Source organism: Pecten maximus, chromosome 15 (genome assembly GCF_902652985.1).
Source record: "Pecten maximus chromosome 15, xPecMax1.1, whole genome shotgun sequence".
NCBI classification, from domain to species: Eukaryota; Metazoa; Mollusca; class Bivalvia; order Pectinida; family Pectinidae; genus Pecten; species Pecten maximus.
Window position 1 is genome coordinate 20,634,691 of NC_047029.1, and position 25,509 is coordinate 20,660,199.

Here is a 25,509-nt window from a genome sequence, read left to right on the forward strand (position 1 = left end):
CCGGTTATTAAGGTTATTACACATGCGCACACCGTAAAATACTGCATTGTGGGATATGTTGTTGAACAAAACCAAAACACTACCACGTGCTTGCTTTTGATATGAAATCGCCTAATACATTACAATGTACATTGTATGTCAGTGACTCTCTGCAATAGCTATGAGATGTCAGATTCACATAAATGCGAAAGGTTTATTTATACACGTAAACAAAATGATAAAATCTCATCGATACAAGTTTGCGAATTTGATTTGAACCCTCTTTTATCTGATCAAAATCTATCTACATTCATACAATCTATTTACACACATAGTGAGCGGGGCTATATCAAGCTAATTGCAAGGTGTACGAGATAAATCTCATTTTGTAATTTCATCTGATATTTATAGATTTAACTTAGGACACGGACTTAGACATATATGTATTTACTTATCGTCTAAATATCGTATTTAGGGGTTTTAAAAGCTCACGTCATATATAATGAAGTGTAGTATATTTCGTTATTCTATTGTATTTAGTTAGAAATGTTAGTGTTAGTAGTTTTAGTAGTTCAGGTTTATGTTGACCATGAGTAATTAGATGGGGTGCCCTATTTGCCCTACATTGCCCGACTTAATTATGTACATGCCGACCGTGAGATTTTAGGCAGTGTAATACACCGGTCATTCACTGATAACGTTTTAATTACCTTGATCCGTGGCTACTGGTCTACGTTTAACACTGTTTGGAATTTATTGCCCCATGGCTTCGGGAGATCACTCTGGGGGTTCTTTATAGGTCCTCTGTCTATATTACCTAGCTATGGTCATCATATACTCATCCCTAATTACCATCTAAATGTTTACGTGTATGTGTATCCACATATCTAGGTCAACGGACCGCCTGCTCCGACAGTTTGCCCGACTGCTCCGACAGGATTTGGTCAAGTTATGTCATAAGGTCAGTTCAGGACACGTTTGCCCGACAGACTTTAGTATATAAGGAAGAGTGAGAGAGCTATGGAGTTCGACATCGGACCGAGAAGGACCACCTAGCCGCGCCCATGTCCGTCCCAGGGAGATGTCCGGCCCTGTGGACGTACCGGATGGATAGGACAAGACTCACCTGAGGGGGACACAGGCACCGGAGGCACTCGACCACCGGCCCCCTCACGTCGCCTGAACACAGCCCACGCCGTGGAAGGAGACGTTAAACCACTAACCAACCAACCAAAGAGCTCGGGGAGTTCTGATTCGAGGTGCCTAGGTGTTGCTATGTTGGATTGTAGGATATGTTTGAGAGGGATTTACCTCAAACTGTGTAACTGTTGTACATGTTGCCGATACTGAATACAAGAGTCTGAAACTGGGAGACGTTGTTGTTTTGTGATGTTCTCGACGGCCCACGTATACTAAATTATCCAAAACTCGGACATTGTAGCGAGTGCCCGACGCTACCACTGAGGGCATTGCCGAGTGACTCCGGAACTGTGACACGGTTGTTGAGTTCGCCGGGGGTTTTCGCGCTACAGAAGGAAGAATTGCCGCGAAAAATGCTGAGAAATTTACGTGTATATATTGTACATTATTGATGTAGATCACATTGTTGTAAAATAAAATTAACAAATAAATAATGTAATAACTTGGAACCTGGCAAAAACGACCATGCTTTTAAAACTCTTACTCAGTTGTTTGCCATATCATTAATCGTTTGCCATTTAATTAAAGACCACCCTTTTGAAATATCAGGGAAAAGAATGTAGCATTTCTGTAATATGAATGTTCAAACCAAAATTTTGTATGATTGTTGCGACAGCTAGATCTTTGATTGCATGATTTTGCCTGCAAGCACTATAAGTAGACTTGTGCAAGACCGCGGGTTCACCAGAATCTTAAACATGAGTAAAAGGAACGGGTCGGTGTCGCTTGTACACAGTCAATGACAGTATTAAATACGGCCTCTCTACGGCAGAAAACATAATGTTCCAAGGGCTAACAGATTGTGCACTTGCTGTAATTCATAAGAAATTAAAAACGAGTATAATTTTTATTACAATGTCTATTTTACTCTGATCTTTGTCAAAAATACATTAAGAATTATTGTTACAGAAAGCCAAGTGTTTTCAAATTAGTAAAATTATTAAGTGTAAACAATGTAAAAGAATTAAATAAAACTGGTAAATTTATTCATTTAGCTTTTAGAAAAGGGACAGAAAAATTAAATATTTGAATGTTGTTTTGTTAAACTACTGAGATGCACGTTTTTTAGAATGAGCTTACAATATCATATAGATCACTCCCTGTTTTTCATGTAATTGTACTGTTGATTATTTAAGAAATAATTAACGATGATATCCGAGTCCGAGTTGTATATCCTGCAACAATACACGAGTCAAAGTTGATTATTTCTATTCTACCACGTACTGTTTAGTTCTGAGATCGACCTCTTTCTAATAGAAAAACAGCAAAGAAACCCCGGGAAAACCTTGTAATTTATTTCTTGAGTATTGCATTATTTGTTGATGAAATATACAGGCAATACAGTACTACGATCAAGAGCATCTATCATATGGCATTGATTTTGAAAATAAAAAAAAGGATAACAAAAAAAAGAAAAAAAAAGGGGGGGGGGTCCGTAGGATTCGAACTCGCGTCGTGAAATAATTTATTGAAAGACTAACCCATTAGCCCACTCGGCTGTAGTAGCATTTTATAAAACGGGTGAATATTAGATATATAAAATTGTAACTGAACTAAACTGAACTGAATTTTGGCTCAGGAGGTAGAGGCGTGGTTTCGCGTGCCGGGTTCGATTCCTGTCGGGGCATTTAATTGGCAGGAATGTACGTGTTTTCCCATGTTCTTTCATATTGACGCCCAACTAAAATCTCACGGTAGTGGTTTGAGAGTCCGGAGTTGAGATTTAGGTAAATCTTTAAAAAAAAAACCCAAAAAAAACCAAGGTGAGTATAGTGTAAAAGAACGGATCTTTCTCTGTTAAATTAGTTAAATTATATCTTAAAAATAAGTTAACATTTTAATGTCTTACTAAACTGGCCACGAGATACATTCTCTAAATCATTAAACCACATTTCTATGTAGTGGTCAAATAGTCGGTTTCTATTAGTAGACTTTAGCCAAGTTTTATCCACAGTTCAAGTTTCATGAGAAAAAAATCCATATAAAACCCACATCTGTATTGTTAGACAGATTTACATAATTAATTTAGTTGAATGGTCCCGTTCCTTTCCCTCTAGATATAATAATCTATCTATTTTACCGGAGAGCTTAAAACCCCGTGATTAACTTATACCAAAAATATTTTATTTTATGACATATATGATTTCAATTCAAATTGGTTGATTTGTATTTTTAACGTCCTTGATATTTGTTATAAAAACTGAACTTGTATTTAGTCGAAAATGTTATATTTCCATATTTCCAAAACTCCATATAATTCCACCGAGTACATGTTTAAGAAAAATGGAGTAAAAAGCTAGTGTATAAAATTGCGTTAACCTAACTAAATTAACAGGGAAAGACTATATTAATGCAATATAGACCGAGCAGTGCTTTTTGTGTCTGTTACATTGTATGTTCTTTCTTTCTTTTTACACTTTAGTAAATTAAAGTTACCGTTATAATTCAGGATAAAGCCGTACACGCGCGTATTACTCATAGCGCTACCAGAATTACGCTAAATTGTTTTAAATGGAAACTTGAAATTATGTCGACGCTAAAAGAGACCACAGTGAAAATATAGCGCCACACCACATGGGCATGTCTAGTCTTTCATAAAAAACTAGCCAGAAATACCTATATATTGGTATTTCTAGCTATTTCTTAATATAAGACTAGACATGCCCCTGTCACACAGCCCTGTCAGATTATTTAGTAGGAGTTATCTCCCCTATAACACAAATCGTGTATTTTTCACGGTTGATTTCACGATTTCACTCGAAATCAAGTAAATTATTGCTGTTCAGAATTTTGAAAATTCAAATAGCCAGAAAGTACAAAAGTCGGTCAGTACCACATGAAAAAAAATCTTGTTATTACGAGTTTATTACATGTAAGCCATCTCGTTATTGCGACTCGATCTATCTAATTGTAACAAGTTAAGATATGTCATATTACTCTCGTTATCACGAGTTGCATAATCTCGTATTACGAGTTAGGCTATCTCGATGTTACAGGTATATTCACGTCGTTATAGCTGATATATCACTATTTGTATTCTTCAGTCAAAACAATACAAATTGATGCACTTTATCTTCACTGCAAAGGTCTTTAGTTTCAAGTTCAGATGAAGAGACGGCAAAACAAGTGGCTGCCATAGGCTGCTTCGTTCCACGTACATTTTGTATGTAACATACAATATATGGTATTATGTCGCTCTGCATTGATGTCAAGCGGTATGTCATTAAGACCCGGCGTCAAATGATATACTACAAGTTCCCGCACTTCTGATATATAGCAATACTTGCTTCGCGTTACTTGTAATAAACAGATCACTTAATAGTTTCCGTTTTGAAAACAAAGAGTATATTTTACCCATTCCAAACAGATATATAAGAAGACTTAGAAATCAAGCATTATGACGGAGAGTTCGTAAATTCTCGAGAGATAATGAACAATTTCTGAGACAATTATCCTCCATCATAATAAATTGACATTTCATGTTCAATTCAATTAAAAGGAGTTAGGATTGGCATTTAAGCCAGGAGACAGGTGGTGTTTAATTTAAAAGTACATTATGAAATGAAATCTTTGAAAATTTTGCGGCATATATACACGTTATATTTTCGTTCAATATGAACTCTATCTTCTCTCAAAAGATGTCGTTATTACCAAATTGTTGACATCATTACGATTTACGTACGTTATCTCGTTATTTCGGATTGAGTTATCTCGTTATTTCAACTGAAGCTAGCTATCTTTTTGTCGTGACATGAAATATTTACTGTGACTTCTCTTTTAAACGCTCAGTTGAAGTTTTATGGTCGAGACCATGGTATCATGGGATCGGGATAGGTTTGTTACCAATCTATGTACAACAATTGTGAAGGCGAATCGCAATTGTGAAAACCGGGCTGCAAAAGTCAAACACGAGCTTGACTCATTTAAGGTATGATGGACATTTGGGTTTCTCAACATATTATAGATGTAAGTAATTTCATGTCTATTGTAAAACAACGTTTGTAATAAAATTTCACTGCTCCGGATTCGCACTGTTACGATGCATCTTACTTGATCTCACAAAAGATATGCCGAAGATGATTTTCTGCTTCGTATTTCGTAATGATTTTTTTCTCTGAATAAAACTTTTAAGAAAGTTTTCATTATAGGTAGATGTTAGTGTACATGTGTATGTATCTCAGTATAGGTAGATGTAAGTGTACACACGTGTATGTATCTCAGTATAGGTAGATGTAAGTGTACACACGTGTATGTATCTCAGTATAGGTAGATGTAAGTGTACACATGTGTATGTATCTCAGTATAGGTAGATGTAAGCGTACACATGTGTATGTATCTCAGTATAGGTAGATGTAAGTGTACATGTGTATGTATCTCAGTATAGGTAGATGTAAGCGTACACATGTGTATGTATCTCAGTATAGGTAGATGTAAGTGTACACACGTGTATGTATCTCAGTATAGGTAGATGTAAGTGTACACACATGTATGTATCTCAGTATAGGTAGATGTAAGTGTACACATGTGTATGTATCTCAGTATAGGTAGATGTAAGTGTACACGTGTGTATGTATCTCAGTATAGGTAGATGTAAGTGTACACACGTGTATGTATCTCAGTATAGGTAGATGTAAGTTTACACGTGTATGTATCTCAGTATAGGTAGATGTAAGTGTACACATGTGTATGTATCTCAGTATAGGTAGATGTAAGTGTACACATGTGTATGTATCTCAGTATAGGTAGATGTAAGTGTACACGTGTGTATGTACATTTGTATCTCAGTATAGGTAGATGTAAGTGTACACACGTGTATGTATCTCAGTATAGTTAGATGTAAGTGTACACGTGTGTATGTATCTCAGTATAGGTAGATGTAAGTTTACACGTGTATGTATCTCAGTATAGGTAGATGTAAGTGTACACAGTGTATGTATCTCAGTATAGGTAGATGTAAGTGTACACATGTGTACGTATCTCAGTATAGGTAGATGTAAGTGTACACGTGTGTATGTACATTTGTATCTCAGTATAGGTAGATGTAAGTGTACACACGTGTATGTATCTCAGTATAGTTAGATGCAAGTGTACACGTGTGTATGTATCTCAGTATAGGTAGATGTAAGTTTACACGTGTATGTATCTCAGTATAGGTAGATGTAAGTGTACACATGTGTATGTATCTCAGTATAGGTAGATGTATGTGTACACATGTATGTATCTCAGTATAGGTAGATGTAAGTGTACACATGTGTATGTATCTCAGTATAGGTAGATGTAAGTGTACATGTGTATGTATCTCAGTATAGGTAGATGTAAGTGTACACATGTACGTATCTCAGTATAGGTAGATGTAAGTGTACACACGTGTATGTATCTCAGTATAGGTAGATGTAAGTGTACACATGTGTATGTATCTCAGTAAAGGTAGTTGTAAGTGTACACATGTATGTATCTCAGTATAGGTAGATGTAAGTGTACACACGTGTATGTATCTCAGTATAGGTAGATGTAAGTGTACACGTGTATGTATCTCAGTATAGGTAGATGTAAGTGTACACATGTGTATGTATCTCAGTATAGGTAGATGTGAGTGTACACACGTGTATGTATCTCAGTATAGGTAGATGTAAGTGTACACATGTGTATGTATCTCAGTATAGGTAGATGTAAGTGTACACGTGTGTATGTATCTCAGTATAGGTAGATGTAAGTGTACACATGTGTATGTATCTCAGTATAGGTAGATGTAAGTGTACACGTGTGTATGTACATTTGTATCTCAGTATAGGTAGATGTAAGTGTACACACGTGTATGTATCTCAGTATAGTTAGATACAAGTGTACACGTGTGTATGTATCTCAGTATAGGTAGATGTAAGTTTACACGTGTATGTATCTCAGTATAGGTAGATGTAAGTGTACACATGTGTATGTATCTCAGTATAGGTAGATGTATGTGTACACATGTATGTATCTCAGTATAGGTAGATGTAAGTGTACACATGTGTATGTATCTCAGTATAGGTAGATGTAAGTGTACATGTGTATGTATCTCAGTATAGGTAGATGTAAGTGTACACATGTACGTATCTCAGTATAGGTAGATGTAAGTGTACACACGTGTATGTATCTCAGTATAGGTAGATGTAAGTGTACACATGTGTATGTATCTCAGTAAAGGTAGTTGTAAGTGTACACATGTATGTATCTCAGTATAGGTAGATGTAAGTGTACACACGTGTATGTATCTCAGTATAGGTAGATGTAAGTGTACACGTGTATGTATCTCAGTATAGGTAGATGTAAGTGTACACATGTGTATGTATCTCAGTATAGGTAGATGTGAGTGTACACACGTGTATGTATCTCAGTATAGGTAGATGTAAGTGTACACATGTGTATGTATCTCAGTATAGGTAGATGTAAGTGTACACATGTGTATGTATCTCAGTATAGGTAGATGTAAGTGTATGTGTATGTATCTCAGTATAGGTAGATGTAAGTGTATACGTGTATGTATCTCAGTATAGGTAGATGTAAGTGTACACGTGTGTATGTATCTCAGTATAGGTAGATGTAAGTGTACACATGTGTATGTATCTCAGTATAGGTAAATGTAAGTGTACACATGTATGTATCTCAGTATAGGTAGATGTAAGTGTACACACGTGTATGTATCTCAGTATAGGTAGATGTAAGTGTACACGTGTATGTATCTCAGTATAGGTAGATGTAAGTGTACACATGTGTATGTATCTCAGTATAGGTAGATGTGAGTGTACACACGTGTATGTATCTCAGTATAGGTAGATGTAAGTGTACACATGTGTATGTATCTCAGTATAGGTAGATGTAAGTGTACACATGTGTATGTATCTCAGTATAGGTAGATGTAAGTGTATGTGTATGTATCTCAGTATAGGTAGATGTAAGTGTATACGTGTATGTATCTCAGTATAGGTAGATGTAAGTGTACACGTGTGTATGTATCTCAGTATAGGTAGATGTAAGTGTACACATGTGTATGTATCTCAGTATAGGTAAATGTATGTGTACACATGTGTATGTATCTCAGTATAGGTAGATGTAAGTGTACACATGTGTATGTATCTTAGTATAGGTAGATGTAAGTGTACACACGTGTATGTATCTCAGTATAGGTAGATGTAAGCATACACATGTGTATGTATCTCAGTATAGGTAGATATAAGTGTACACATGTGTACGTATCTCAGTATAGGTAGATGTAAGTGTACACACGTGTATGTATCTCAGTATAGGTAGATGTAAGTGTACACATGTGTATGTATCTCAGTATAGGTAGATGTAAGTGTACACATGTGTATGTATCTCAGTATAGGTAGATGTAAGTGTACATGTGTATGTATCTCAGTATAGGTAGATGTAAGTGTACACATGTGTATGTATCTCAGTATAGGTAGATGTAAGTGTACACACGTGTATGTATCTCAGTATAGGTAGATGTAAGTGTACACGTGTATGTATCTCAGTATAGGTAGATGTAAGTGTACACATGTGTATGTATCTCAGTATAGGTAGATGTAAGTGTACACATGTGTATGTATCTCATTATAGGTAGATGTAAGTGTACACACGTGTATGTATCTCAGTATAGGTAGATGTAAGTGTACACATGTGTATGTATCTCAGTATAGGTAGATGTAAGTGTACACACGTGTATGTATATCAGTATAGGTAGATGTTAGTGTACACACGTGTATGTATCTCAGTATAGGTAGATGTAAGTGTACACATGTGTATGTATCTCAGTATAGGTAAATGTAAGTGTACACATGTGTATGTATCTCAGTATAGGTAGATGTAAGTGTACACGTGTATGTATCTCAGTATAGGTAGATGTAAGTGTACACACGTGTATGTATCTCAGTATAGGTAGATGTTAGTGTACACACGTGTATGTATCTCAGTATAGGTAGATGTAAGTGTACACGTGTGTATGTATCTCAGTATAGGTAGATGTAAGTGTATGTGTATGTATCTCAGTATAGGTAGATGTAAGTGTACACGTGTGTATGTATCTCAGTATAGGTAGATGTAAGTGTATGTGTATGTATCTCAGTATAGGTAGATGTAAGTGTATGTGTACGTATCTCAGTATAGGTAGATGTAAGTGTACACGTGTATGTATCTCAGTATAGGTAGATGTAAGTGTACACGTGTGTATGTATCTCAGTATAGGTAGATGTAAGTGTATGTGTATGTATCTCAGTATAGGTAGATGTAAGTGTATGTGTACGTATCTCAGTATAGGTAGATGTAAGTGTACACGTGTATGTATCTCAGTATAGGTAGATGTAAGTGTACACGTGTGTATGTATCTCAGTATAGGTAGATGTAAGTGTACACGTGTGTATGTATCTCAGTATAGGTAGATGTAAGTGTACACGTGTGTATGTATCTCAGTATAGGTAGATGTAAGTGTACACGTGTATGTATCTCAGTATAGGTAGATGTAAATGTACACGTGTATGTATCTCAGTATAGGTAGATGTAAGTGTACACACGTGTACGTATCTCAGTATAGGTAGATGTAAGTGTACACATGTGTATGTATCTCAGTATAGGTAGATGTAAGTGTACATGTGTATGTATCTCAGTATAGGTAGATGTAAATGTACACGTGTATGTATCTCAGTATAGGTAGATGTAAGTGTACACATGTGTATGTATCTCAGTATAGGTAGATATAAGTGTACACATGTGTATGTATCTCAGTATAGGTAAATGTATGTGTACACATGTGTATGTATCTCAGTATAGGTAGATGTAAGTGTACACGTGTGTATGTATCTCAGTATAGGTAGATGTAAGTGTACACATGTATGTATCTCAGTATAGGTAGATGTAAGTGTACACATGTGTATGTATCTCAGTATAGGTAGATGTAAGTGTACACGTGTGCATCTCAGTATAGGTAGATGTTAGTGTACACACGTGTATGTATCTCAGTATAGGTAGATGTAAGTGTACACCTGTATGTATCTCAGTATAGGTAGATGTAAGTCTACACATGTGTACGTATCTCAGTATAGGTAGATGTAAGTGTACATGTGTATGTATCTCAGTATAGGTAGATGTAAGTGTACACATGTGTTTGTATCTCAGTATAGGTAGATGTAAGTGTACACATGTGTATGTATCTCAGTATAGGTAGATGTAAGTGTACATGTGTATGTATCTCAGTATAGGTAGATGTAAGTGTACACATGTGTATGTATCTCAGTATAGGTAGATGTAAGTGTACACACGTGTATGTATCTCAGTATAGGTAGATGTAAGTGTACATGTGTATGTATCTCAGTATAGGTAGATATAAGTGTACACATGTGTATGTATCTCAGTATAGGTAGATGTAAGTGTACACATGTGTACGTATCTCAGTATAGGTAGATGTAAGTGTACACATGTGTACGTATCTCAGTATAGGTAGATGTAAGTGTACATGTGTATGTATCTCAGTATAGGTAGATGTAAGTGTACACATGTGTACGTATCTCAGTATAGGTAGATGTAAGTGTACACATGTGTATGTATCTCAGTATAGGTAGATGTAAGTGTACACACATGTATGTATCTCAGTATAGGTAGATGTAAGTGTACACGTGTATGTATCTCAGTATAGGTAGATATAAGTGTACACATGTGTATGTATCTCAGTATAGGTAAATGTAAGTGTACACACATGTATGTATCTCAGTATAGGTAGATGTAAGTGTACACGTGTGTATGTATTGGAACATAATTGTCTTTTCTCTAATGGTATACACCCTGATTACTCACAAACTTAACAAAAGAGAAGTCACAGTAAATATTTCATGTCACGACAAAAAGATAGCTAGCTTCAGTTGAAATAACGAGATAACGTACGTAAATCGTAATAACGAGATTTTTCATGCGATACTAAATAGCTTTCGTAGAAATTCATATAATTTGACCAACATGTATCAGCAGCATAGGACAGGAAAACTAAGATTTAAAGTATCCGTGTTTCTTTGTTAAAACACAACAAAACATAAAGAATAAATATGTGGCTTTCCCGATTGTAAAGTGTCTCATATCAAAAGTAAAATACATAAAACTGTATCATGAGGCTTTCGGGGGTAAAGCTATGTTAGTCCTCAGTAGGGATGTATCTTTGTGGGGCCCTACTAAGGGGTATAGCTATGTCAGACCTCAGTGGGGATGTATCTTTGTGAGGCCCTACTACGGGGTATAGCTATGTCAGACCTCAGTAGGGATGTATCTTTGTGAGGCCCTACTAAGGGGTATATAGCTATGTCAGACCTCAGTAGGGATGTATCTTTGTGAGGCCCTACTAGGGGGTATAGTTATGTCATCCCTCAGTAGGGATGTATCTTTGTGAGGCCCTACTAAGGGGTATAGTTATGTCAGACCTCAGTAGGGATGTATCTTTGTGAGGCCCTACTAAGGGGTATAGCTATGTCAGACCTCAGTAGGGATGTATCTTTGTGAGGCCCTACTAAGGGGTATAGCTATGTCAGACCTCAGTAGGGATGCATCTTTGTGAGGCCCTACTACGGGGTATAGCTATGTCAGACCTCAGTAGGGATGTATCTTTGTGAGGCCCTACTAAGGGGTATATAGCTATGTCATCCCTCAGTAGGGATGTATCTTTGTGAGGCCCTACTAGGGGGTATAGTTATGTCATCCCTCAGTAGGGATGTATCTTTGTGAGGCCCTACTAAGGGGTATAGTTATGTCAGACCTCAGTAGGGATGTATCTTTGTGAGGCCCTACTAAGGGGTATAGCTATGTCAGACCTCAGTAGGGATGTATCTTTGTGAGGCCCTACTAAGGGGTATAGCTATGTCAGACCTCAGTAGGGATGTATCTTTGTGAGGCCCTATTAAGGGGTATAGCTATGTCAGCCCTCAGTAGGGATGTATCTTTGTGAGGCCCTATTAAGGGGTATAGCTATGTTAGCCCTCAGTAGGGATGTATCTTTGTGAGGCCCTATTAAGGGGTATAGATATGCCAGACCTCAGTAGGGATGTATCTTTGAGAGGCCCTACTAAGGGGTATAGCTATGTCAGCCCTCAGTAGGGATGTATCTTTGTGAGGCCCTTCTAAGGGGCATAGTTATGTCAGCCCTCAGTAGGGATGTATCTTTGTGAGGCCCTATTAAGGGGTATAGCTATGTCAGCCCTCAGTAGGGATGTATCTTTGTGAGGCCCTTCTAAGGGGTATAGCTATGTCAGACCTCAGTAGGGATGTATCTTTGTGAGGCCCTACTAAGGGGTATAGCTATGTCAGACCTCAGTAGGGATGTATCTTTGTGAGGCCCTTCTAAGGGGTATAGCTATGTCAGACCTCAGTAGGGATGTATCTTTGTGAGGCCCTACTAAGGGTTATAGTTATGTCAGACCTCAGTAGAGATTATCTTTGTGAGGCTCTAAGGGGTATAGTTATGTCAGCCCCCAGTAGGGATGTATGATGTATCTCTGTGAGGCCCTACTAAGGGGTATAGTTATGTCAGACCTCAGTAGAGATGTATCTTTGTGAGGCCCTACTAAGGGGTAGAGCTATGTCAGCCCCCAGTAGGGATGTATCTTTGTGGGGCCCTACTAAGGGGTATAGCTATGTCAGACCTCAGTAGAGATGTATCTTTGTGAGGCTCTACTAAGGGGTATAGCTATGTCAGCCCTCATCCCCCACTAGAGATGTATCTTTTTGAGGCCCTACTAAGGGGTATAGCTATATTAGTCTTCAGTAGGGATGTATCTTTGTGATGCCCTACTAAGGTATAGCTATGTCTGGCCTAAGTATGGTATCACTAAATTCATGCATGTGTGAAAAGAGGAAAAAAGTTAAATATGGATTGTTTTGTACTCATGTTCAATAAAACGAGATCTAATGTACGATATTGGGAGTTCTGTTTGAGGGGTAGTCTCCCTTGGATGGACTCCATGTTGTTCTGAGGACAGTATACTCGGTACCTAGTATGCTGAAACATGTAAACTATTAAATCTGTTTAAGATCTCCCTACGGATGTTGTCTGGACTTCTGTACTTATTATAATATATCCTGACAGGTTTACAAAATAGTGACCAATTGAAATTAAAACAAAGGACAGAGTTTCTTTTGTAAATTGATTTATTTTCTGATGAAGGCACTAACCCGTGAACAGCTCTTCCACAAGTATCCATAGCAACAAATGTACATCCAGCTTTTCTGCCTGTAACAATTCACAGTCAAGCCTAGCTCATATTTTCTAACTCTTAGCTACAGCTTTGGTTTATTCCACACCTGTGAGGTCTAGTCCACACCTGTGCGATCTAGTCCACACCTGTGAGATCTAGTTCACACCTATAAAATCTAGTCCACACCTGTGCAATCTAGGCCACACCTGTGAGGTCTAGTCCACACCTGTGAGATCTAGTCCACAACTATAAAATCTAGTCCACACCTATACAATCTAGTCCACACCTGTGCAATCTAGTCCACACCTGTGAGATCTAGTCCACACCTGTGAGATCTAGTCCACACCTGTGAGATCTAGTCCACACCTGTGAGATCTAGTTCACACATATAAAATCTAGTCCACACCTGTGCAATCTAGTCCACACCTGTGCGATCTAGTCCACACCTGTGAGATCTAGTCCACACCTGTGAGATTTAGTCCACACCTATACAATCTAGTCCACACCTGTGCGATCTAGTCCACACCTGTGAGGTCTAGTCCACACCTGTGAGATTTAGTCCACACCTATACAATCTAGTCCACACCTGTGCGATCTAGTCCACACCTGTGAGATCTAGTCCACACCTGTGTGATCTAGTCCACACCTGTGCGATCTAGTCCACACCTGTGAGATGTAGTCCACACCTGTGAGATGTAGTCCACACCTGTGAGATCTAGTCCACACCTGTGTGATCTAGTCCACACCTGTGCGATCTAGTCCACACCTGTGCGATCTAGTCCACACCTGTGCGATCTAGTCCACACCTGTGAGATCTAGTCCACACTTATGTGATCTGGTCCACACTTATGTGATCTGGTCCATACCTGTGCGATCTAGTCCACACCTGTGAGGTCTAGTCCACACTTGGTCCACACACGTAGAGGTAAATGGCGGATTCTGGCAGTATCACACTGCCCATATAAGGATATTTTTACCTGTAGTCATCACCAGCCAGGCAGACAGACATACACTGTAGAAAAAAGGAACCTGTTACAAAGTTCCTCTGAAAGGACTCACTATGATGATGGATACAGACAGAATACAATATAGAAACTCTCTCATCATCTGGTCAACAATACCAATACATGTCAGACTCAGACTTTTTGGATAAAGAAAAATCATCCAAACTCCGGATAAGACAGTAAAATACACAACAGTGTGATAATGTTTATCTATAGATATGATTCCATTTATAGCATACGGCTTGTTGATGTCACCCAAAGTAATACGTTAATCCCCCAGGTCTAATCAGGGATTGGAAGTAGTGGGGTAAGGCTTATTGTATTATAATTAAATAGCATTGTTAGCATTTTTATTGTTATAGACATGGGTGGGCTTATTTCAGGACAATTAAATAGCATTTTTAGCATTTTTATTGTTATAGACATGGGTGGGCTGAATTAAATAGCATTTTTAGCATTTTTACTGTTATAGACATGGGTGGGCTTATTGTAGGAAAATTAAATAGTATTGTGAGCATTTTTATTGTTTTAGACATGGGTGGGCTGAATTAAATAGCATTGTTAGCATTTTTATTGTTTTAGACATGGTTGGGCTGAATTAAATAGCATTGTTAGCATTTTTATTGTTTTAAACATGGTTGGGCTGAATTAAATAGCATTGTTAGCATTTTTATTGTTTTAGACATGGTTGGGCTGAATTAAATAGCATTGTCAGCATTTTTATTGTTTTAGACATGGTTGGGCTGAATTAAATAGCATTGTCAGCATTTTTATTGTTTTAGACATGGTTGGGATGAATTAAATAGCATTGTTAGCATTTTTATTGTTATAGACATGGTTGGGCTGAATTAAATAGCATTGTCAGCATTTTTATTGTTTTAGACATGGGTGGGCTGAATTAAATAGCATTGTCAGCATTTTTATTGTTTTAGACATGGGTGGGCTGAATTAAATAGCATTGTTAGCATTTTTATTGTTTTAGACATGGGTGGGCTGAATTAAATAGCATTGTTAGCATTTTTATTGTTATAGACATGGTTGGGCTGAATTAAATAGCATTGTCAGCATTTTTATTGTTTTAGACATGGGTGGGCTGAATTAAATAGCATTGTTAGCATTTTTATTGTTTTAGACATGGTTGGGCTGAATTAAATAGCATTGTCAGCATTTTTACTGTTATAGACATGGGTGGGCTTATTTAAGGACAATTAAAAAGCATTTTAAGCATTTTCATTGTTTAAGACATGGGTGGGCTGAATGAAATAGCATTGTTAGCATTTCACTGTTACATGTAGAGACATGGGTGGGCTTATTGTAGGACAATTAAATTGCATCGTTAGCATTTAACGTAACTTTATAGATAAAGTAAAAATATTTAAGGAGGACTTATTACTAGGCATGTACAATGTGGGTAGATCTCTAGATAAATTAGGTACAGAAACATCAACTGTTATGGTGATTTTTTTTTCTTATTCAAAAAGTCTGAGCCTTAAAACACAAGACAATTGAAATAAAGACTACAGTGTTGTAACAGTTACACATATAAACAATATCTTTTCTCCTGTCACACAGTAACATAGAAAATACTGTACTAAGTCCCCCGGGGACTCAAGTGAAACAAAGCATAACAATTGATTAACACACCCATAAATTGGAATTAAAAAAAATCTGTTGTACCTTGTAATTAATGACAAAAATCTAAAATACATAGATCTATTGATTGACATGGCGATCACACAATGAATGATATCATAGGCTCGTTCAATGGCAGCAAAGCTGGCAGATAATTTTTTGTTAGTGCTTGGCGCGATTCCTAATCTAGCATTAATTAGACACCATTACTAACAGTTACAGTATATGCATCTCTTATGAGATATGTCACTTTTACACCAAACCAGTTTACTCTACACAACATACAAATCTCTTTAAATCTAATATTTTGACAAAATATCTATTTTAGCCGACAAACATAAATTGTATATATTAAAATATAAGTGTTTATGAAATAATAAATTATCTATGAAGCACACCATTCTAACACACCATTAATGTAAAGTCGATCACACCATGGAATAACGAGTGGGAATGGTACACTGGAATGTTTTATTGTATACACCGACTGGCAGTGGAAACTTTAGCTGTTTGATTTTTTTTAAAGTTGTTTTATTTTTCAAAAGATTTCAAAACAAGTACACCAATGAAAAAAAAAAGAGATTTTTTTTATATATACTGTATACAAACTTATATCAGAGTAAAGATACCAAATAGTTTGATCTCTTTCCTTTTTCAATTTCTTATTACCTTTTACAGGCCCTAATGACCTTGAGCCATTGAGAATATAATAACATTTAAAATCATCTTTCCTTCTGCATGTAAACTACTACTACTATCGTTTTACTGTAACTAAGTCCATGAATTATTGTTTTTACAGTAAATAAGTCCATCAATTATTGTTTTTACAGCAATGAGTCCATCAATTATTGTTTGTACTGTAACTAAGTCCATCAATTATTGTTTTTACTGTAACTAAGTCCATCAATTATTGTTTTTACTGTAACTATAAGTCCATCAATTATAGTTTTTTACTGTTACTAAGTCCATCAATTATTGTTTTTACTGTAACTATAAGTCCATCAATTATTGTTTTTACAGTAAATAAGTCCATGAATTACTGTTTTTACTGTGACTAAGTCCATCAATTATTGTTTTTACAGCAATGAGTCCATCAATTATTGTTTGTACTGTAACTAAGTCCATCAATAATTGTTTTTACTGTAACTAAGTCCATCAATTATTGTTTTTACTGTAACTATAAGTCCATCAATTATAGTTTTTTACTGTAACTAAGTCCATCAATTATTGTTTTTACTGTAACTATAAGTCCATCAATTATTGTTTTTATGGTAACTAAGTCCATCAATTATTGTTTTTACTGTAACTATAAGTCCATCAATTATTGTTTTTACTGTAACTATAAGTCCATCAATTATTGTTTTTACTGTAACTAAGTCCATGAATTATTGTTTTTACAGTAAATAAGTCCATGAATTACTGTTTTTACTGTGACTAAGTCCATCAATTATTGTTTTTACAGCAATGAGTCCATCAATTATTGTTTGTACTGTAACTAAGTCCATCAATAATTGTTTTTACTGTAACTAAGTCCATCAATTATTGTTTTTACTGTAACTATAAGTCCATCAATTATAGTTTTTTACTGTAACTAAGTCCATCAATTATTGTTTTTACTGTAACTATAAGTCCATCAATTATTGTTTTTATGGTAACTAAGTCCATCAATTATTGTTTTTACTGTAACTATAAGTCCATCAATTATTGTTTTTACTGTAACTATAAGTCCATCAATTATTGTTTTTACTGTAACTAAGTCCATCAATTATTGTTTTTACTGTAACTAAGTCCATCAATTATTGTTTTTACTGTAACTAAGTCCATCAATTATTGTTTTTACTGTAACTAAGTCCATCAATTATTTTTTTTACTGTAACAAAGTCCATCAATTATTGTTTTTACTGTAAATAAGCCCATCAATTATTGTTTTTTTTACGGTAAATAAGTCCATCAATTATAGTTTTTTACTGTAACTAAGTCCATCAATTATTGTTTTTACTGTAAATAAGCCCATCAATTATTGTTTTTTTTACGGTAAATAAGTCCATCAATTATTGTTTTTACTGTAAATAAGCCCATCAATTATTGTTTTTACTGTAACTAAATCAATCAATTATTGTTTTTACGGTAACTAAATCCATCAATTAATGTTTTTACTGTAACTAAGTCCATCAATTATTGTTTTTACTGTAACTATAAGTCCATCAATTATTGTTTTTATGGTAACTTAGTCCATCAATTATTGTTTTTATGGTAATGAGTCCCAAATATTGTTTTTACTGGAAAAAGTCCATCAATTAAGATATGTGAAAATGTAAACCAGAATACATATGTGTAATCTAAACTAGCAATAATAGCTATTAAAAATACAGCTAAATTATGTCGACTTACATACAGCTCAGTATGGAATATAAATACATTCCCCTCCCATATGGACAGCATTCGATCTGTACCTACATCAGGCATTAATGAGTGTCAAATACAGTTAAGGTACTTAAATTTTGGCACACTCAAATCTAACGACATGATCAAATTTAACCACATTAGTACAACAATGATGTAGGTCGCCCACAACAGTTGCTGAAGAAAATTATATATGGAAACTGCAATTAGACCTAATTAGTGCAAAAATAAATTCTCTGTGCAAACATTACTAAATGCAATTACCTTTGAAATGTCTCTATATGCAGTATCATGAAAAATATAAAATTTAATTATTCATGAATGCTAGTTGAAATCAGAAAGCTGATAATCAATAGTTCCAGTAACATGGTGGTACTGTCATTGGTAGCTTTTGCATGACAAAAAATTGGTTTAACAGATTTGTTTGGCAGTGACCATTTTTGACCATTGGCAAAATTAAAACTGATGATGATAAGACTTTGTATTAGCATCACATACTCTGTACAACATATCTCATATCAGGACTGTAGGATACATACCATAATGTGTGTTCAGGAATGAAGAGACAAATCCAGGTTTGGAATGTGTGTGATTTACAACAATATGGTCATCATTAAAAAAAAGTTGTTTTATAAATAGGAAAATATTTTATATGAATTCAGCAACAACTTAAGGCGTGTTTGTTCTAAATATTAATACAAACACACTTGATTTGATGAATTCAGCGACAACCTAAGATATTAATACATACATGTATTTGTTTATAATAATACAAACATGCTTGGTCTATAATACTAACGGTAAATAAAACTTAAACCATCTATTAATTACTATATCTAATGACCCACTCCGCCCCAACATGATATGTGATCACCCTCTCACAGACAAGTTACTCAGCAGATCCCCAGTACAGTCGAACCTTCGAGGACCACAAATACTTTAGTTTCTGTAATTCAAAATGGTTCTAAGGGTCACGAATACTAAATAATTTATAAATAATAAACTTTGTTTCTGTAAAATACATGTAGAAAGTTTCTGATAACCAAAAAGTCTTTGGTTTACTTTAAAACAGAAAGTTTCTGATAACCACAAAGATTTTGGTTTCCTTAAAACAGAAAGTTTCTGATAACCACAAAGATTTTGGTTTTCTCAACCACAATTACATTCTTCTTTGGTTCCCGAGTGGCTTTACAATTTATATTTATCTATAAAAGACTGGCGCGCTCGGCTGACTTATCACATGTAACAAAACCAATTTCGGTAGAATTATTTCGTTACAATCAGTGTTAATACCACTGTGACATTTCAAGTTTTACTTTTAGAAAATTTAAAAGTAAATTTAAAGCATTTCATCTTACAGTAGAATTATTTCGTTATAATCAGTGTTAATACCACTGTGACATTTCAAGTTTTACTTTTAGAAAATTTAAAAGTAAATTTAAAGCATTTCATCTTACAAACAGCCTGACTTTGAAAATGATAAAAAAATTGTGCAGTTTGTCATCTTGATATAATAAATTTAAGTGGATATCTGATGAAATGAATTATACTAATATTGGTCGACTCAAATTTTAGCACACATATTTTTTGTAGCACATTGTCAACGTTTAACAGATTAACACATTGATGAATTGGTACTCCTACATTTTTACAGTAGAACAAGTATCTAAGATATGTAGTTAGAATAATCATAATTTAGCGCGATGCTTCCAGCACAAAAATCGTGAAAATAAGATCATCGCAAAAATATGCTTCCAGAGCGAAAATAAGATTACACAAAAAAGAGTGAATTAACAGTAACATCTTAAATGTTCATCAGACAGATAAGTAAACTTGACAGCCAGTGTCTGTGATAGAGGAACAGGAGTGCAATTGTGGTAATATATACTTCACTATTTTGGCACTAATATAGATGATAATTCTCCAGAGTGCCTTCCTTACATCAAAGTGTCACAATGGTGAACCATCTGAAGTCACGGTGAAGGGAACTTCCCTTTATGTAAGTTAAATTGAGAGCACTCCGATAAGTATATAAGCCTATAGATAAAATTCACTCTGGGGAGCAATGCTACAAATGTTAACATGAATAATTAATCAGAAAAAAACAGGAGTTTTGGTGTTTTTATAGAAACTAAAGTCTGTGTTCTAGCAAGGTTCATCTGTACAGGGTTATAAGGTAATATACAAGCAGTGTTCTGTAAGGTGATAGTTATACCCTTTCACCCCTACTGACCATATTGGACTTCAAATGATGAATGAATGGTAGAGTCCACTAAAGTTTCTTAGGATTGAAAGGGTTAATGTAAAAAAATATGTTTATTAATTAGCTTACAGAAACATTTGCAAAGGTTAAACGCAGTCCAATCATGATACAAACATAATACTTTAAACCCTTTCAACAAAAATAGACTGTTCCAGATCAACTGGAAATGTGAATCAACACAGATTTAGAGGGGTGTTTTTACACACATACCCAGTGATTTCTACACACTGCACTAGTTTTGGCAGCCTTATGTACACAATAACGTATCAAAATAGTTATTTTATACACTTTCTTTATCTTATGTACAAACAATCAACATTTAACAAATCACATTATCTCTCATTAAATTTAAACAACATAATTATCGATCAATATCATTAAATTTAATTAAAGGGGGGTAACTCTCAATTGAATCATGGTATGGTCACAGACCATATAAAACAAGTACATTTATTTGTGAATAAAATGGATTTCTAAATCTTTTTATTTATATAAAACATAAGGTGTGACTTCAAAAACACTTTAATAAAATCACATTGATTGAGCAAGGATGAATTAAAGGTATTAAAAGATTTTCCTTACTACGAAATTTCTACAGAATTTATTTTGAACATTAAAAATTTTGACATAAATATTGAGGAAGTAAGTCTACTGAAATGTAAAACAATTACTATGGTCCTGCTCGTCTACTGAGCCAGATGCTTCCCTATAGTATTTATGATCAATTGTCATCTCTATAGAAAGTTTAGTTCAAAGGTCATCTCTATAGAAACTTGAGTTCAAAGGTCATCTCTGTAGAAACTTGAGTTCAAAGGTCATCTCAATCTGTGTACACATACTGTAATTCTTAAAGAATTGTTATTAAGGATTGGCAGTTATTTTCTTCTTCTATGTGAAGTCAAAAGAGCACAATATACATATAATGTATTGCTCCATAGAGAAAATCATGATTATATAGATAAATCTGTAAAGTATATACTGGCTGAACTGTCATTCTCAATATATAGTTGTAGAGGCTAGTTATTTTGGGGTCAAGTTGTAAGTTATGAAGGTAAAATTGTAACAGCTATTGATACCAGTTTTTTTAGTAAAATGTAAGTTATTTTTAAGGTAAAATAATTTAGTTTTTTAAAACTTTATTCTGAGATCAAGTGTAAGATATTCTGAAAATTCTTGATAACATACACTGCCAATTTTGTTTCAATGAAATATTTTAATATTTGACAAAATTTAAAATTTCACTGGTGTTGTCACACTTTAATACAAGTTGAACGCTTAGCACTACAAGTGTCTCAACCGGCCAACCTACTTTTCTGTGGTCAAACCATTACGTCTGGTAAACTCAATTTTAAAAGGTAGGTTATTTTACAATGATAACCAGAAACTGTCATCAATACATGTAAAACAGCTAGATGTTCAGTCGTATGACTATTACACTACTAAGAGTGACTCACACGGAATCTAGAACTCATAAAATCTTAAGCATTCTAACAGAAATGACCTGATAAAGGTAAGCTTCCCTGGTCCAACAGGACATCACATAATATGTTTTCAAAGCGGACATCACATCCACATTTAAAATGGAGGTAATCCATTTTCAAGCATCCACATTCAATATGTTGGCCATCGAAATACAAAATGGCAGCCATCCGTCCACAGATATTGTGGTGATTGGCTGCATGGAATGGTTGGTCCGTGGAACGTTGTGTCAAAGTTATGATCACAGGTATGGCATTATAAAATACTCAGGATCTCTATAAAAATAACATCTCTTGCATAGAAAAATAACAATTCTGTAAACTGTATCAACATGATAACAATGGCGTGCCTAAGCTACATCGCGTATAATGCCGTTAGGAGGTTTCTTCTTCCATTGCCAGAGTTGTCGGTCAATCCCCGTACATGTCCGCATCAGAAGCTTCTGTCCATCCACGGACACCTCCATACATTTTTGTGTGTTAGCGTGGAGAATTGTGTTGTCCTACAAAATTAATATCCTCTTTTTATAAACACTTATATTAGCTATATATAGTCGTTCACATAATCATACACAATATACATAGTTCTTAATATTTCAGATTTAAATGCTGAAGTATCAATAAGTATTCCCAAACATTGAGATTGAGCTGGATCAGACCACCTGACTCCAGTTATTGTGTGGGAATCGATTGTACTATTTATATTGACAGTGACCTTGACCTTTGACCCAAAAAGAAATCAAAATCAATCACTTTTACTGAGGATTAAGTGAATAAAGCTTGATCAGTCTACTTGAACTTTGAGTAATTGTCCAGAAATGGCTGATGTGGACAGATTGGCTGACATGATTTACTCACCTCCCTATAAACCCACTCTTGGTTGCCCTTCTGGCTGTGACAGGGGTAGATAATCACACTCTCTCCACCAGAGTAGTCTAGGCAACCGTCGTCACGGCGAATCTCACCTCCTTTACTCAGCATCCAGTACTGACACAAACAAAATAGTAAATATATTTATCTCCAGTTATATCTATTTTGTCACGGATATCAAAACTGACATTTTGTTTTTAATTCCACTTTATACATCATTCCCAATTGGATTATCACCTGATAAACGAAAGAAAAGAAAATGTAAGGAAATATAAGAAAACAAGTACAAAATTTGATATAGACAATTCTATGAAAATACCTGATTTCCACCCTGGTTGTGACATGGCCACATATTCACTGGTTTGTGGAAGTTGTGAGAATCCACTGAGCTATCCACGCACATTGGTTTGGCCTTGTTACGTACCTACAAAGTTATACACGTACATTAAACTATTAACACACATTGGTTTGGCCTTGTTACGTACCTACAAAGTTATACAAGGACATTAAACTATTAACACACATTGGTTTGGCCTTGTTAAGAATCTACAAAGTTATACAAGGACATTAAACTATCCAAACACATTGGTTTGGCCTTGTTACGAATCTACAAAGTTATACAAGGACATTAAACTATCCAAACACATTGGTTTGGCCTTGTTACGAATCTACAAAGTTATACAAGGACATTAAACTATTCCCACACATTGGTTTGGCCTTGTTACGTATCTACAAAGTTATACACGTACATTAAACTATCATCACACATTGGTTTGGCCTTGTTAAGAATCTACAAAGTTATAGAAGGACATTAAACTATCCAAACACATTGGTTTGGCCTTGTTATGAATCTACAAAGTTATACAAGGACATTAAACTATTCCCACACATTGGTTTGGCCTTGTTAAGAATCTACAAAGTTATACAAGGACATTAAACTATCCAAACACATTGGTTTGGCCATGTTAAGAAACTACAAAGTTATACAAGGACATTAAACTATCCAAACACATTGGTTTGGCCTTGTTACGAATCTACAAAGTTATACAAGGACATTAAACTATCCAAAAACATTAGTTTGGCCTTGTCACATATCTACAAAGCTATACACGGACATTAAACTATCATCACACATTGGTTTGGCCTTGTTAGGTATCTACAACATTACACTATTAAACTATGGGTATCTACATAAATTGGTTTGGCCTTGTTACAGTACAAAATTATACACAGACATTAAACTATCAACACACATTAGTTTGGCCTATTTACAGTATAAAATTATACAAGGACATTAAACTATCAACACACATTGGTTTGGCCTTGTTAGGTATCTACAACATTACACCATTAAACTATGGGTATCAACACACATTAGTTTGGCCTATTTACAGTACAAAATTATACACAGACATTTAACTATCAACACACATTGGTTTGGCCTTGTTACAGTACAAAATTATACAAAGTATGTTAAATACGGATTGTATGCCTGGTCAAGTATTTATGAATAATTTTCATCTTTTTCATCTTGAGTCTTTTTAATGTTTGTTTTCAAAGTTACAAAACACACCCTGTTTTATCCCTAGGAGTTGTGACAGCTTACAGTTACATGTATATCGTATATAGGTTTTTCTGTGTGGCTTACCTCCCCTGATGCTACAGCTTCTCCGGGTACAAAGAGATCGGGATAAATATTTTTCACAAACCAGTCAAATGATTTACAGTTCAGTTTTTTTCTCAGTGATTTCCTCTCCGAAACATCGCCATAATCACCCTGTAGACAAAGGAAATATCACATTTGTATTAAATTGACACTCGAGATCAATTAACCTTTATCACAATTACGGAGAGGACTTAAATAGGCTCTGACTATGTCCAATCCCTTTGTAACATTTCTATGTCAATAAAACTATTTGAAATTGAAATTGAAATCGCAATTAGCAGTACCTCAAGAGTTTTTCAAAGAACTGAAATGCATGTATATGCATGTGCTGTGAGAACTTATTCTAGGAGAAAATTTTACACAATGATCTCAAAACCAAATCATTGATCATATGTTTATGATTTAGGGCCATTATTATATACCATATTAAATTGATATTACTAAAACAAAAACTCACCAGATCATTGTTAAATCGTTCATAGTAATAGTTCTTATAGTCATCCATCCAGACCTCGGCCAATCGGATTGAGTTTTTCTTCACCACATTGACCCCTGACCTCCATTTGTATGGACTACGTTTCCTGAAGATGTGGCCTACATGTGAACATGGGATGATCTCAAGCGTTCCACCGCACATCCAAACCTGTTATAAAGGTCAAATGTCAATAAAATACCTCAAAGGTCAAGGTCATATTGTGGATAGTATGAATACAACACTGCATATCCAAACCTGTTATAAAGGACAAATGTCAATAAAACACCACAAAGGTCAAGGTCATATTGTAGAAAGAAAAATACAACATCAAAC

The 25,509-nt window shown here is 35.2% G+C and overlaps 1 protein-coding gene and 1 long non-coding RNA gene across 4 annotated transcripts in view; both read right to left on the reverse strand.

Moving 5' to 3' along the window:
• Positions 1-13,320: 13,320 nt before the first annotated feature.
• LOC117343487 lies at positions 13,321-13,759 on the reverse strand. The gene is made up of 2 exons (XR_004536020.1): positions 13,652-13,759; positions 13,321-13,551 (listed from the first exon to the last, which is right to left on the reverse strand). It is a non-coding gene; the product is annotated as an uncharacterized LOC117343487 (long non-coding RNA).
• A 5,091-nt stretch (positions 13,760-18,850) lies between these two features.
• LOC117343528 (polypeptide N-acetylgalactosaminyltransferase 5-like) overlaps positions 18,851-25,509 on the reverse strand; it is a 190,618-nt gene continuing 183,959 nt past the window's right edge. For all 3 annotated transcript variants that reach the window (XM_033905909.1, XM_033905911.1, XM_033905910.1), the window contains 5 exons: positions 25,159-25,344; positions 24,684-24,812; positions 23,355-23,459; positions 23,024-23,152; positions 18,851-22,668 (listed from right to left, as the gene is read on the reverse strand). In XM_033905909.1, the coding sequence (XP_033761800.1) occupies positions 22,516-22,668; positions 23,024-23,152; positions 23,355-23,459; positions 24,684-24,812; positions 25,159-25,344 (702 nt within the window). In that variant the 3' untranslated portion in view covers positions 18,851-22,515. The remainder of the gene's footprint in view (positions 22,669-23,023; positions 23,153-23,354; positions 23,460-24,683; positions 24,813-25,158; positions 25,345-25,509) is intronic.